This window comes from Mobula birostris, chromosome 16, assembly GCF_030028105.1.
Source record: "Mobula birostris isolate sMobBir1 chromosome 16, sMobBir1.hap1, whole genome shotgun sequence".
NCBI classification, from domain to species: Eukaryota; Metazoa; Chordata; class Chondrichthyes; order Myliobatiformes; family Myliobatidae; genus Mobula; species Mobula birostris.
The window spans coordinates 26,406,557-26,422,275 of record NC_092385.1 but is presented as its reverse complement, the minus strand read 5'-3'; the positions used below and the strand labels follow the sequence as shown (position 1 = coordinate 26,422,275).

The following is a 15,719-nucleotide window of genomic DNA, read 5'->3' as shown; positions in this document are numbered from 1 at the left end:
CTGTAGAAGGAAAATAGCGGTGATTCACCAGTTTGTCTTCTGGGATTTTAGGTCTATTATATGATGGGAAGCTGAAACAGTAAATCCTCTTTTCCCCTGAGCTTAGAAGTATCAGAGGTAACCTCACTGAAACATACAAAATTCTTCAGAAAGCTTGAGAGGATGGATGATTTCCCAGACTGAAACTATATGCCATAGATTCAAAGTAAGGTGTAGACTATTTAGGACTGAAAGACCTAGTCCTATTCTTAATTGTGTAAGCAGCCTATGTTTCAAATATATGCTTCAAAGCTGCTTCAAATTCCTTGGCATCCACATCTCCGAGGACCTCACGTGGTCTGTACAGACCAGCTCTGTAGTGAAAAAGGCACAACAGCGTCTCTTTCACCTCAGACTGTTGAGGAAGCTTGGTATGGGTCCCCAAATCCTAAGAACTTTCTACAGGGGCACAATTGAGGGCATCCTGACTGGCTGCATCACTGCCTGGTATGGGAACTGTACCCGCCTTAATCGCAGGACTCTGCAGAGAGAGGTGCGGATAGCCCAGTGCATCTATAGTTCTGAACTTCTCATGATTCAGGACATTTACAAGGACAGGTGTGTAAAAAGGATCCGTAGGATCACTGGGGACCCAAACCATCCCAACCACAATCTATTCCAGCTGCTACCATCTGGGAAGTGGTACCGCAGCATAAAAGCCGGGACCAGCAGGCTCCGGGGGAGCTTCTTCCAGCAGGCCATCAGACTGATGAACTCACGCTGATTTGAGTGTACTCTATAATACATTGACTGTTCTATTTATTATCAATTATTATAAATTGCTATAGTTGCAGATTGCACATTTAGATGGAGACAATTTTTACTCAAGTATGTGAAGGATGTAAGAAATAAAGTCAATTCAATTCAAAAACAAAGCAGACAGTCACATCTTTGACTAAAATCACTGTAATATTTATAGAGATATCCATAAGTTGAAACATCTCATTTCAAAAAAAGTACTGAAGGAGGGAATGACATGTAACTTGAAAGGAAGATACTCCATTAAAACTTGTCAGTGCTGGCTGGTAGTATTGGACAAGCTTTTTTTTTCTGACACTTGGTCAACTCACTATAGTAGCTGAAGGCTTGTAGTTTTATTACCCTGTTTTTGTTTTTTTTGCTGGTCTTGGATGGACAAATAAGTTTAGTTTGAGAAAATGAATTAATCTTCTGAAGTAAGTGGAAAATCTTACCCATTGCATGATCACAAAATGGCAGCTTGCTTATTCATTGGCCATCTCCCTCCACTACATCACAGGATTCATATGCGTAACAGAGTGTGATATCCCTGTACTTAACTGTAATACTGTGGAAATATTGCTTGGTTAGAGTGCCATATATCAAAATGAGATGTTAAATCAAACCTCTTTCTGTTTGTTCAGGTAGTGGTAAAAGAAAACATATTTCTGTTTTAATATAATTCTACAATGTTCCGCAAATCTCTACGGGAAAACATCTTCCTCAAACAAACACTTAAGTAAGAAAGACATAAAAGAATCCACTCCTAATTATGGACAAAAAGGTCAGCACAGATATGGGAACATATTCAAAATCAGATATGTAGGTCAGTGATCTCATATGCAATTTGTAAACTGACAGATGCACATTAATTCCAAAAAATTCCAAACTGAAATTTGTCGAGATACAGATGCAGAGTGATAGCTATTCAGAATCAGGTCTTAAACATCTTAAATCACCGTCTTAAATGACATGAAATTTGTTGTTTTGCAGCCACAGTACAGTGCAAATAAAGAGACAAAAAAAGGAATAATGAGGTAATGTTCATGGATTTATGGACTATTCAGAAATCTGATAGTGAAGGGGAAGAAGCTGTTCCTAAATTATTGAGTGTGGGCCTTCAGGCTCCTGTACCTCCTCCCCGATGGTAGTAATGAAAAGAGGATATGTTCTGGATGCTAATGCTGATCCTTAAGGCTGATTTATACTTCTGCGTCAAATCGATGCCGTAGGTACAGCGTCACCACGAACCCTACGCAGAGCCTACGTGGATCCCTACGCCGTAGCCAGCCGCACACCTCTCCCAAAATGCAACTACACGTCGCGGCAACACAGACCGCAACAACTGTGATTGGTCCACTTGGTAGTATTGCACTTCCTCCTACGCTGCAATAGCTTCACATTGGGCAACTGAAGGGCAGGGAAGGAACTCTGGCTGCAATGCTTTCCATAAAGCTTTACAGACCTCCGAAATTATGGAGGATACGTTTCGCTTTTATGAAAAAAGACACTCGCTTTAAACTTGTTTACTCCGAGAAAGACTACCATGACCATGAAGCCTTGCATGGGCAGGTGTGTGCGCATGCGTGACGTGCGCGAATTGTGGAGCAACGCAGACACACCAGCGCGCGAGTATAAGTGCTCACAACGTGCGTAGGCTATGGCGTCCATTTGACACACAAGCATAAATCAGCCTTAAGTGATGAGGCACCACCTCTTGAAGATGTCCTTGATGGTGGGGAAGGTTGTGCCCATGAAGTAGATGGCTGAGTCTAAAACTCTCTACAGCCTCTTGCAATACTGTACATTGGAGGCTTCATACCAGGTTGTGATGTAGGCAGTTAGAATGGTCTCCACCATACAACTATAGAAATTTGCAAGAGTCTTTGATGACAGACCAAATTTCCACAAACTCCTAATGAAGTGAAGTCGCTGGAATGCTTTCATCACAGTTGCATCAGTGTATTGGGCCCAGATAATCCTCTGAGATGTTGTCACCTTTTCCACTGCTGACTCTCAAATGAGGACTGGTGCATGTCTCCTGAGCACCCCTTCCTGAAGTCCAAAATCAATTCTTTGGTCTTGCTGACATTGAGTGTGAGGTTATTTTTGCAGACCACTCATCAGCCCATCATTCTCAATTCTGTAGGCCTCCTTGTTGCTATTTGTTTTTCCATTGAAAAAGTAGCATGGCCACAAAAAGTAAATAAATTTATTTATTGAGATTCAGCGTAAGACAGGCCCTCCCAGCCCTTTGTGTCATGCCGCCTATCATCCCCGACCAAACACTGGCCTAATCATGGAACAATTTACAATGACCAATTAACCTACTAACCAGCATGTCTTTGGACTATGGGAGGAAACCAGAGCACCTGGAGGAACTCACATGGTCAACGGAAGAACGTAAAAACTCCTTACAGACAGTGGTTTGAATAGAACTCAATAAAGCACAGTCAAGTTTGTCCCGTTGACAGTTTTTACATTCATATGAATGCTATTGGCAAAGTCTTTAGAAATTTTAAAGGAAAATGTAGGATAAAAAATGAGATTAAAGAGCACATTTAAAGCACACAAGGAACGGATATATTTTGGATGAACTGGATTTACTGCACAATTGTTCTGAAGTGATAATGATTATAATAAGTCACATAAAGAGAAAAATTACCGAGTTAAATTCAAGTTATGGCTAGCTTGCCATTATACCTGTTAAATTTTCCATATAATAGAATCTTTAGTCTGGTTTGATAAATATGATTTCAAAACTAAATATTATTATTCTTTTTCAAATTATTCCTTTCAAAGCAGGATACTATTTTGTTTTAGTCCAGTGATTTTATTGAGTAGGATTGAATAATTACTCTTCATTGCAACTGAAAAATATGTAGCTGTCAGCAGAAAATTTAAAAGGCTGCGGAGATTGCCTTGCCATCCCACAGATGCATAAGACAGGCTTGGTGAGAATGTTAAACTTGTCAATGTTGACTTGAATGGAAGGAGACAGTTTTAATGTGCAAGTTATTTTCCTACACGTGGCAGTTTTCAGGGACATATGCATTGATATTTCTTTTCTCTGCTCCATCCATTTGTCTGAGATGTTGGGTGACCTTGAAGCATCATTTGAGAACATCTCAAAATTCCAAAGGAAATACTGGTCTAGACTCTGCTCAATATTGATGTGGTAGCAACACAACAGTATGCAAGCATGGATATGTGGATGTATTCAGTATAGTGACCAGTGGTTCTCTTTAGAACTGTGGCAAGCTATAATGTGATTCAGTCCAGTATTTACTGCAAATTGTCAACTTACTTTACAAAGAGTTCATCAGTTGGCTTAATAATTATCAATCTGATCAGAAAATCTGATTGTCAATATTTTGCAAAAAGTCACTTTCCTTTAATCTATTGCCTGAGGTTAATACAGACTTAGAAACACAAGAAATAAAAGCAGGAATAACCCATTTGGCCCTTTGAGCATGCCCCATGAGTCATAGCAATCATGACCAATCCACCATATTCCTGTTCTCTCCCCATAAGTCCTGATGTCTTTTGTGTCCGGAAACCTACTTAAATATTGAATTGGCCTCTGCAATCTTCACTGATAGAGAATTCTTCATCTCAGTTCTCAGTGTTTTACTCAATTTCCTGAGGCTGGTTCTCCATACTTCAGTCAGAGAAAACAGCCTGCCTGAGTCTGTCTACCCTTGTCAGAATTGCATATCATATCATCCTCATTCTTCTAAACTTCACCTAATGCAGATTAGTTGACCCAGTCTCTTCTCCTACCACAGTTCTATCATCCCATCATCTCAGCAATTAGTCTAGTGAAGCTTCGCTGCATGCTCCCATGGCAATTATATCCTTTCCAAAAATGACACACTGTACCTTGGTACGGTATCATCATGGGCTTTTAATTTTTTTTCCTCCTGTTCTCAAAACATCTTGCACTAAAGGGCAACAAGCCATTTTCCTTCTTAACAGTTGGTGCACCTGCATGTTTACTGTCAATGACAGGCGCTCCAGGACAAGCAGTTCTTTCGACAATTAAATTTCCCAATCTGTTGCCATTAAAATTATATTCCACCTTTCTCTTATTCCTAGCAAGGTGAAATCCTGCATTTTAACTTCACCAAGTTAGTAACTCATGTACACTGTGTACTGTGCCTAGGAAACTCAATCAGTGCATAATTGACTCGGGTTGTAACCCCTTTCTGTGATGTTAGAGCATAGAAGGGTAGAGCACAGGAACAGGCACTTCTGTCCAAGATGTCTGTGCCGACTATGATGCCGATTTGCAACAATGGCATTTGGCTTTGCTAATGGTTTAAATCCTTCCATTCTCTATCTGTTTATCATGCCTCTTAAATTTTACTGTAATACCTCTCTACCAAAGGAGGTGTAAGGTGCTGTACAACAGATATTCTCTTAGTTATTTCTGCATGTTGATAAAAATTCTTTTGGTTTAGTTTCATACCAAGAACAAGTGGGCATTACCTGATACAGTAGAACAAACCAATTTTATTTTGTTTAAGTGTAAGCATCTGATATTATATTGAGATGCTGTATTATCAATGACAAAGCAAATGTTTTGAAATTTAACAAGGTGACCTCTCTTTTGTTCCTTTCAGATATTTTTGTAGTAGTGAATTACAGGATAAATGTCACTTATTAACTTCTGTATGAGGAATAGAGCTTTTGTAATGGCCAGTCATGTAATTTGTGGCTTATCTGACCGCAGTCATTTCATGCATGATCAGAAATTTAAGATTTCAGAAAGATTCAATAATATAACTATGGTAGCACTCTGAATGTAAAAATAAGGTTACAGCTCCTCCTAGAGTCTAGTAGAGACCTTTCATATGTGCAAATGAACTGCACATCAATTATAAAGTAACTGCAGCATTTCTTTTAAAATCTGTGATTTAACAATGCAATAATGGACTGTCCATATGATTCTATTTTGTCATAAATTTTAGTGATGAATTCTACATTTCTGATTGTTATCCAAAAAGAATTGATTAAATAGGTGAATTGGAACTGTAATTGAATTGAAATATTAAACATTGATAGGGAAGAGACCATGGATATTTTGTTACAAATAATATAGTTGTTGAAGGATTTACTAAGTCTGAGATGTTAATATTTTCATTTGTGTGAAGAAATGTTCATGTATGTTCTATACATGGAAATATAATGTAAGCTGCCCTTTTCATTTTAGGATACAGACATACATTTCTCTCTTGCACTGTGGGCTTCATTGGCAATGTTACCTTTTACTGTGCATTTCCATTTAGTTCCTTCTTAAATCACTGCTGTTCGTGTGATGAAAGTACTCTCGCAACTGTGTCAGACATGTAATTCCAGTCTCCTGACCCATTGACATTGAAGAAACAGTGAAAAATGTTCAAGTGAGTTTATTGTATGACTCAGAGTAACTTTGAGGTTATTGCTTTGCAATGTCCTTTTTGCGCTTGTCCTGTGTGGTGGAAATTGTAAGTTTAGGAAAGCATTGTGATAGACACAGTTGTGATTTGCCACTTTACAATGTATAGGTAGCAAATGTTATTTCGATACTTCACCAGAAATGTGCATCAATAAGAGGGGTGATTGATAAGTTCATGGCCTAGGGTAGAAGGAGTCAATTTTAGAAAACCTAGCATATTTATTTTTCAGCATAGTCCCCTCCTACATTTACACGCTTAGTCCAGCGGTTGTGGAGCATATGGATCCCTTCTTTGTAGAAGTCGGCATCTTGAACCTCCAGAGGTGGTCTACAGCAGGGGTGGTTCGTGGCCTAAGGTAGAAGGAGAAGAGTTATACAGCTCTCGTTACATGCACATGCAGTTCAACTCTTTGAGTGGTTATGCAGAAGGTTTGAAGTTAATAACAAATCTCCTTCTACCTTAGGCCACGAACTTATCAATCACCCCTGCTGTGGACCACTTCTGAAGGTCCAAGATGCCGACTTCTACAAAGAAAGGATCTGTATGCTCCACGAGCGCTGGACTAAGTGTGTAAATGTAGGAGGGGACTATGTTGAAAAATAAATATGCTAGGTTTTCTAAAATTGACTCCTTCTACCTTAGACCACGCACTTATCAATCACCCCTCGTATATCCCCTTGTAGTACTGACTTGTGTCACATTGATATTGGGAAATTTTTGATGAGTTAAAGGGAGCCAGTCATCAAAGAATACTATGTCTGACATGATCTAGCAATCACAACATTTATATTGGATTATTGATTTGCCAATAAATACAGTGAACAAGTACCTTCCTATAATAGGCTGGATTAATCAGACCAAGACTATTCGAGTGTCCAGGAGATGTGGTTATAAGCGTACAAGCACAACAAGTAAACCACACCAAATACTATGCAGCAAGTCACAAAAATTTCAACAAAGGTTTCTGCAACACACAAAAATTTCAAGGCTTGTGGTTCTTATTCACCAGTTGATCATTGCTGTTGTCAGGGGAACTCCAAATTCTGACTCACTTGTGAAACCACTCCTGAGTCCTAGATCATGATTTCTGGCCCAACAAAATCAGAAAAGATACCCCAATATATTCACAGGCTTCACAAGGCAGAGACAGATAAACTCTTTGATATTTTGTCTCATCACAGCCTGTCTTTTTTTCGAACACATCCTGTGTCCATTAACACAGTGTTCAGCATATCCTCATAAATCATTTAGACATTGTAAAGGTCACTCCTCATCCATTAGTCTACCAATATTTTGGACACAACAATCCTTTGGACTTACAAAATCATATTGTCAACTATCAAAACTCTTGACATACATACAGAACCCACATTCTGAGAGTTCAGAAAGAGGTAAATTGTCATTTTGGCCTTACAGACATTCATCCAGTGTTTTACAAAATCTAATATAACACATTTCTTGTGTGATAATTAATATTCACTTAGCTGAAAACTAGACAAATATCTTGTTTCAAGTTTTCTGGACAGAAGGATTTGCCTTTTTCATTTGATCATCATGTCTTTAGCTGAGAGTCTTTGTAAAAGGAAACACGCTCAATTTTGCGATATGTAGTTGTGGTAAGTTTTTGTCTTCTCATTCCCTTATTTTTCTATTGTAATTGATAACAATGTTTTTATTCCCTTTTAATAAACCATTGCAGAATTTTGTTGCTCTAAATGCCTGTGAAGCAACTCCAGTAACTAATTTCATTTGAAAGATAATGAGCTTCCCACTTCCAGTCACCAGAGAGATCATGCAATTAGAAATTGAATAAACTCATCTCGCTATAACTCAGCCCAGGACAAAGGCTAGAATTTTATATTCATTCTTTTATATTTCATAAGTCCTTTAGGAGTATCTGTCTCCAGACTTTCCTTGCTTGATTAAAAAAAGTATCAGTTTAAAAGAATCTTTACATGTCATTACCTCACAAATGTTCCTGTCTTTTACAGCCTGTCAATCAAGGCCATCACTACCAGAATGAAATGCTTTTGACCCTGTCTCAGAAAAAAATGAATCCTCTTCTTCTTTCAAATCCACGGTACGTTCAGATAATGACTGTACATTTCAAATTTTCATTAGTACTTCAAAGCTTCATCTTAATGTGTTGCTGCATTCATGCTGATGTGTCAATTATTCCTACACTGCTACCACAATGTACATTGGTATCCTTCAGTTAGTATTCTACATCCACTTCATGAATGTGCAATTTATCCCTGAGGAAATCTACAAAACATCAGGTTCGTTAAGTGTGTTTCTGATGTCATGACATTGCAGTTTCAGCCATGTAACATTTCTTTTTCACTTTGTTAAATTGCTCCCTTGAAATTCCTCTTTGCTTTTGCTAATTATTTGCTCATATTGAAAAGCAAATTGCTGCAGATACTTTAAATCTGAAGTCAAAACAGATAATGTTGGAGATATTCAGCAGATTCTACAGCATCTGTAGAGAGAGAATCTGAGTTAATGTCTTGGAGTGATGACCTTTTATCAGAATTGAAAATTGTGTTATTCCTTTTCTGTCCTTTGTGAGGATCTTACTATTTACAGTTATTTTCATTGTGCTTTTAACTTTAGGATTGGCTACAAATTTTTTATTTATCAATTTTTCTTCCAACATCTTGTCGCCTTCACGTTTTTAATCACACAGCAAATGTACAAAAATATGTAGTTTGATCTTTTGTTTGCATTTATGCACTGCACCTTTACTGAAGCTAACACTTATATTGGAGTTCTATAAGTTTAGGACACTCTCAGAGAAAAGATACGAGAGGTGATTGATAAGTTCATGGCCTAAGGTAGAAGAAGTCAATTTTAGAAAACCTAGCACATTTATTTTTCAACATAGTCCCCTCCTACATCTACACACTTAGTCCAGCGATCATGGAGCATATGAATTTGGACCTCCAGAAAGTGTCCACAGCAGGGGTGATTGATAAGTTCGTGACCTAAGGTAGAAGGAGATGAGTTATTAACCAAACTTTCTGCATAATCACTCAAAGAGTTGAACTGCATGTGCATGTAACGAGAGCTGTATAACTCATCTCCTTCTACCTTAGGCCACAAACTTATCAACCACCCCTGCTGTGGGCACTTTCTGGAGGTCCAAGATCCGTATGCTCCACGACCACTGGACTAAGTGTGTAGATGTAGGAGGGGACTATGTTGAAAAATAAATGTGCTAGGTTTTCTAAAATTGACTCCTTCTACCTTAGGCCATGAACTTATCAATTACCCCTCGTAAATAAGCACTTCATTAAATATCTCCATGTGCTGGAAATTATTGTTGAAAATATTATTTAAGAATGGAGTCATGGTGAAATTTGTGACTTCCTAAAATATGAAGTAAATCCTTCCTTCTCTACCCCTCCCCCTCCTCCGCATTACCCCATCCCCAGTCCAGCCATTTTGATTTGTTGATGTTACTGAGAAGCATAAATAGTTTGTGATTGCAACAACCACCAGAGGTGAGCAACAGAGCCAGAGGTTACTCCTGAAGGATCTAAAGATGGTGAAACGTAAAGAGCACCACAGTAGCCTAGTGATTACTGTGATACTATTACAGCTCGGGGCGTCAGAGTTAGGAGTTTAATTCCTCCGTCATCTGTATGGAGTCTGTACGTCCTCCTTGTGAAATGTGTGGGTTTCCCCCCCAGATGCTCCAGTTTTCTCCCACAGTACAAGACACACGGAGTAGTTTAATTGTCATTGTGTATTGTCCCGTGATTAGGCTAAGGTTAAATCAGGGTTGTCAGGGGTTGCTGGGGCAGTACAGCTCAAAGGGCTGGAAAGGCCTACTCTGTGCTGTATCGCTAAATAAATACATTCATAGATAAGATAGGGACATTGCAGGGAAAATTCTGAAGTATACCTTGAGCTGAAGATCACAGTCTGAAAGGAGGCAGAGAAAGAGCAACATTTTTCTTTTAGGTTGCAAGTCTTCGGAACACCACCAAGAGTAGAGGAAAAAGATCCTTGAATATTTTTAAGTTGGAAATAGACTTTTGATCAGCAATAGGGTGAGATGTTATGGTGGAGTTGTAGGAATGCAGAGTTAAGGTTTCAGTTAGATAAGCCATGATCTCATTAAGTGTGGGAGCAAGCTCAAGGTGCTGAGTGTTATACTTCTGCACCTAATTCACATATCCTATGTCCACAACATCAGGTGAAGCAGGCTTTACCAAATCAAGATTATTATTAGTTGCACGGATTTTCAGCGAAGTGATTCTAAATCTGCAATTGACATTAGCATTATCTATTAATATCACAAAGAATTTGCTCATTCTTAACTTAATACTGAGGAATGAAAAAATGTTCAAATATTTGGCATGAAGAGGAGCTGGTCTTTATAGACCTGGTTGGTAACAATCATAATAATGGCTTGCCTGGGGGAAATGCCTTGGTCTTTTTGCAAATGTTTGTTTAATATTTAATACTTTTTCGTTCCAACACCATTGTGAGAAATCTCTGTAACAGAGTCTATAATATAACTGGTAAGGTATGAAGTGTTTGGAACTTTGATCTCTGTTACTGAAATCATCCTGTGTTCACTAACCTCATTACATGCTTGTGGTGATGCGTATGTAAAGTTTATGATAATTACTGCAGCTCCAAATATTCCACCTGCTGTTACATCCAGCTGCAATGAATTAGGCCACTATGGCTAAAATGCCAATTAAGTTAAATATTAGAGTAGATGTTGATTAAAATAACATGTATTTTTGTGCATTTGGGACTATTTAATAGTACAGAATGAAACAGTAAGTAGAATCATTTTATACTTTGATATATTTATAGTGTTGTATAACCAGTATATTGGAGATCTGTATTGATTTAAAAGTGCCATACACAATGCTCTTTTGCAAACCAAGTGATTTGGAAAATATCACGGTTAGCCAATTACACTATTTAATTGACTTGATTATATAGAAGGTGGTTGCAATTAATAGCGACAGAGTGTTTCTGCATTATCTATGTAAATTACTGGGGATAATACTCCTGGAGCACCAGGATTAAGAGGATGGCTGTGAGCGTGGATAGTTGTGCTGTTGGGTATGTGCCTGTTAGTGTTGACGTGTATGCAGTAAACAGTTTGGTCAGGGTATGCAACTGGAACCAGACTTGAGTGTACGTAGGGAAAAGGCAGGGTATAATGGTTGATGGGTGGGGCACTGAGGGAGGGTGGAAGGAGGTCAAAAAGCAGAATGATGGTGGATGATAAAGAGAAAAAAAATCAGGGACAAAAAAAATTAAGAGGAAGAGTGGATGGATTGGGGAAGGAATGGGGAGAAGGCATTGCACCAAGATGTTTGTGCCTGTGTCCACCTTAAGTACCTATTTGCACGTGCATGTTTAAAAGCTCCCACACAAGCACCAATCTATTTGTGAATATTAATTATTTAGGTGAGAAAATCTTGATATTTCTTGGCACTAGATCAAATGAATGCATTAGATGATTTGCAACAACTGATTCATGTTAAAATAATTCACACATACACACACATGCACGCATGCATGCGCCCTTCTACTCAATATCAAGCTCAGGATCTGGATCATTAAATCTGCATGATCAGCCTTGACAGCAACACATTGGACCTTCAGTATGCTGTATTATTATGATTATGAGGACAGGCAGCCCCCTTATATTCTCATTTAGTAATGCATGATAAATTGTTTTTCCGGAGTGATATCACGAAAACACATGACAAACCGACTTAAAAACTTACAAAAACCAGATAACTATAACATATAGTTACAACAGTGCAAAGCAATACCGTAATTTGATAAGAACGGACATGGCACAGTAAAAGTCTCAAAGTCTCTCGAAAGTCGCATCATCTCACACAGACGGTAAAATTTAAGTGTTGATGTTCAAATGCTCTTGTGTACAAATCATTCACATTACTATGCAGACAAAGCAAACAATTTGGGATGCAAATAATATCATGTCCTTCATTACAAGTCTCAAATTAAAAAGTTTTGCTGAAATTATGCAGGGGCCTGTTGAAGTAACACCTGAAAGATTATATTTAAAAATGGTCTCTCTGTTTGAGGAAAGATGTATTATAAAAGAGGGTGTACACAAGTTTTATCAGATTGATTGCTGAAAGGGGGCTTTTGTCCAAGAAGACTGGGTCTGCAGTTTCAAAGAATGAGAGGTTATTTCACTGATAAATTCAGAACTCTTACAGGTTGTGATGGAGTAGATGGAGGGATGATACCTCCCTTGGCTAAGTTGGCTAGAACTGAGGCCACAAAAGACAGATGGGATTTTTTTTTGCCTAGAGTTTAATGAATTCTTCAACCAAGAGGAAGGTGCGGGATCGGTTGCAGGGTATATTCAAGGCAGGAGCTGATAGCTTTTTCAAAGTTCTAAGTAAATTTATTATCAAAGTATGCATATGTTACCATATACAACCTTGAGATTAATTTTCTTGCAGGCAATTCAGCAAATAAAAAGAAATACAGTAGAATTTTATGAAAAGCCATACAAAGACATGCAAACAACCAACGTGCAAATGGAAGTAATACTGAGAATGTGATTGTAAATAGTCATTGAAAGTGAGTAGGTTGCAGAATCAGTTCAGAATCGTTGTAAATGAAGTCACCCATACAGGTTCAAAAGCCTGGTGATTGTAGTCTAATAACTAGTGGTATGAGACCTAAGGCTTCTGTACATCCTGTCCAGTGGCCAGCAGCAAGAAGAGAGCATGGCCTGCATGGTGGAGGTCTTTGATTATGGATGCTGCTTTCTTGTGCCAGCACTCCATGTCAATGTACTCAATGGTGGGGAGGGATTTGTGTGTGATATCCACCACTTTCTGTAGACATTTCCATTCCTGGACATTGATGTTTCCATACCAGGCCATGCTGCATGCAGTTTTAGACATTTGTCAAATGTTTTGGTGATCTGCTGAATCTACTCAAACTAATAAGAAAGTGGAGCATTGTTGTACCTTATTTGTGATGACGCTTACAGGTTGGTCTCAGGAAAGAACCTCTGATATGTTAACATCAAGGAAATTAAACCCACTGACCCTCTTCACTTCTGTTCCCCTGATGAGGATTGGCTTATGGACCTCTGGCTTCTTCCTCCTGTAGTTGATAATCAGCTCCCTGATCTTGCTGACATTGAGTGAGAGGTTGTTATTGAGGCACCACTCAACCAGATTTCCAATCTCCCTCCTATATGCTGATTTGTTACCACCTTTGATTGCCAGTAGTGTCATCAGCAAACTCAAATACAGCCACACAACCATAGGTATAACTTGAGTAGAGCAGGGGGCTGAGCACACAGCCTTGTGGTGCACCTGTGCCGATGCTGAATATGCCAGTAAGGAAATCAAGGCTGTAATTGTACAAGGGGGTTTCAAGGCCCAGGTCCTAGACCTTAGTGATGGAGTTTCAAGAGAAGATAGTTTTTGGTTTTTGGATGTAAATGGAATCGAGAATTATAGACCCTCTACAGGAAGGTGACATTCTGGTAAAAACAAGATGACAAATAAACTCTTCTCAGGCTTCCAGCCAGGTACTGGTATCCATTACTGTATAGCTGACATTTCAGTGACAAATTCCACCCTCTTCATCAGTCTAATAACTGTTCGTGAATCTGGTGGTATGAGACCCAAGGCCGAATGACCCAAGGCTTCTGTATCTTCTGCCCAATGACAGCAGTGAGAAGAGAGCATGACCTGCATGGTGAAGGTCCTTGATGATGGATGCTGCTTTCTTGTGCCAGCACTCCATGTCAATGTACTCAATGGTGGGGAAGGATCTGCACATGATTTCCCTGATGAAGGTGGCAGAGTTTGTCATCAGAACATCGGTTATAATCAATATCTGTACTTGGCTGGAAGCCCAGGTTAGAGTTTATTCAAGATCAGCTATGATATTATTTGAATGACAGAGTAGATACAAGAGGATAAATAGCTTATATCTGCCTTTATTTCTTAACTTCCTAAGCTTAAGGTCATAGTTAAGTCAGTTGTCAGTGTTTCTTTTAGCTGTTTTGAGAGTGGAACTTGTTTTGCTCTCCCCCACTCCCTCACTACAGCATTATACACAAGATTCTGCGACAGCACAGACCTCTCCATTTGGGAATGTAATAGCACATATGAGCAAGGTGACATTGGCAGGTTCTCATTGGTCAATAGCAAGTATGTGAATCTATGTATGCCAACATCAATCTATGTATGTCAGCTTGCTACTAAGTGCATTGGCAGCTTGCTGTTTGTAGCAAGTTCCAGCCCAATAAAGTTTATAATTCCATTTCAGATTTCCATTCTTTCAAAATCACCTGCCTTGTTTAACTCTGAATCATACCTGTGATGTCTCAGTAAATGTCTCAGCCCTCAGACAGAATAGAATTTTACTGCCAGGGATCCTTATGCAAAACTGTTCATGGTCCAACAAAGTGCTTTTCTACTCATATTTTATATTCTATGGTATTTCTAGCTCACCCCCCATTCAAACCTAGCAAATTGCTATTTATATTTTTTGGTTTAAAATTTAACATGGTGTTTGATGTATGGATATGCTGAGTGATGAAGAGCTTGTCAGTGTCAGCATCAACCACCTCCAGATTAATTCCACCACAGTAAATGTAAAATTAGCCATTTTTTGCACTGTTGCAATAAGCAGTTACAAACTTAACCTCCTTAGGATACTTCCTGTTACAGTACTTCCTTTCCCAACAATGATGATGTCTCCAAGGAAGGTTCTCAATTAGTGGTGAGTTAAGGGATATTTCTATGCCTTAGAAAAAGCACATCTCTGACAGTTGGTCAGGGAGCCGCACTGCCAACTTTATTGAATATTTTTGTTAAGACTATCATTTAATTCAACCAACTTCCCTTGGCTTTTTTTTCACCAAACGAATCATTGAGTCCCCATGTATGAGTATGTAATTTAACTGGCAGTGTTACTACTGTGCAGCAAATCACACTCATTAACAAAGAACTTATGAGGCTTTTCAAGTTGTTGAACTGTTTCATTTACAAGATTTGATTGAATTTTAGCTGGAGGGATTTAACTACTATCCATTTAGATCATGATAACATATCTTGTATTGTACCACAGCATGCAGTACCACTCAGTGTAGTCTCTATAAAAAGTAAACTTTGATGAACAAAGGCCTCTAATAAATTATGGACAACAGTGAAGCTGCATTTTTGAAGAACTAAGTTTAAAGAGGCACCATCCTGTTTACCGATTACCAGTAAATGAGCTGATGTAGGAAGAGGCATGGCAAAGCACTTCACGCCTATCGGATCTTCTGCCATGTGAGATTCCCAGCACTTACCAAGTTCTGGACAACCACAGGGCAAGAAGTGTCAGCAGCCAGAGGCAGCTGCGCTCTGGCAATGGATGATGTCATTGCTGTCAATCTGCAAGGCAAAGTGCATTTCATGATATGACCACCCTACATCTCTAAAGAGTACACTAAATGAAAAAAATTAATGA

At 38.7% G+C, this 15,719-nt stretch overlaps 1 protein-coding gene across 6 annotated transcripts in view; it reads left to right on the top strand.

The window, feature by feature from the left end:
- cfap20dc (CFAP20 domain containing) overlaps positions 1–15,719 on the top strand; it is a 492,691-nt gene that overhangs the window by 395,558 nt on the left and 81,414 nt on the right. For all 6 annotated transcript variants that reach the window (XM_072280490.1, XM_072280488.1, XM_072280492.1 and 3 more), the window contains one exon: positions 8,210–8,298. In XM_072280490.1, the coding sequence (XP_072136591.1) occupies positions 8,210–8,298 (89 nt within the window). The remainder of the gene's footprint in view (positions 1–8,209; positions 8,299–15,719) is intronic.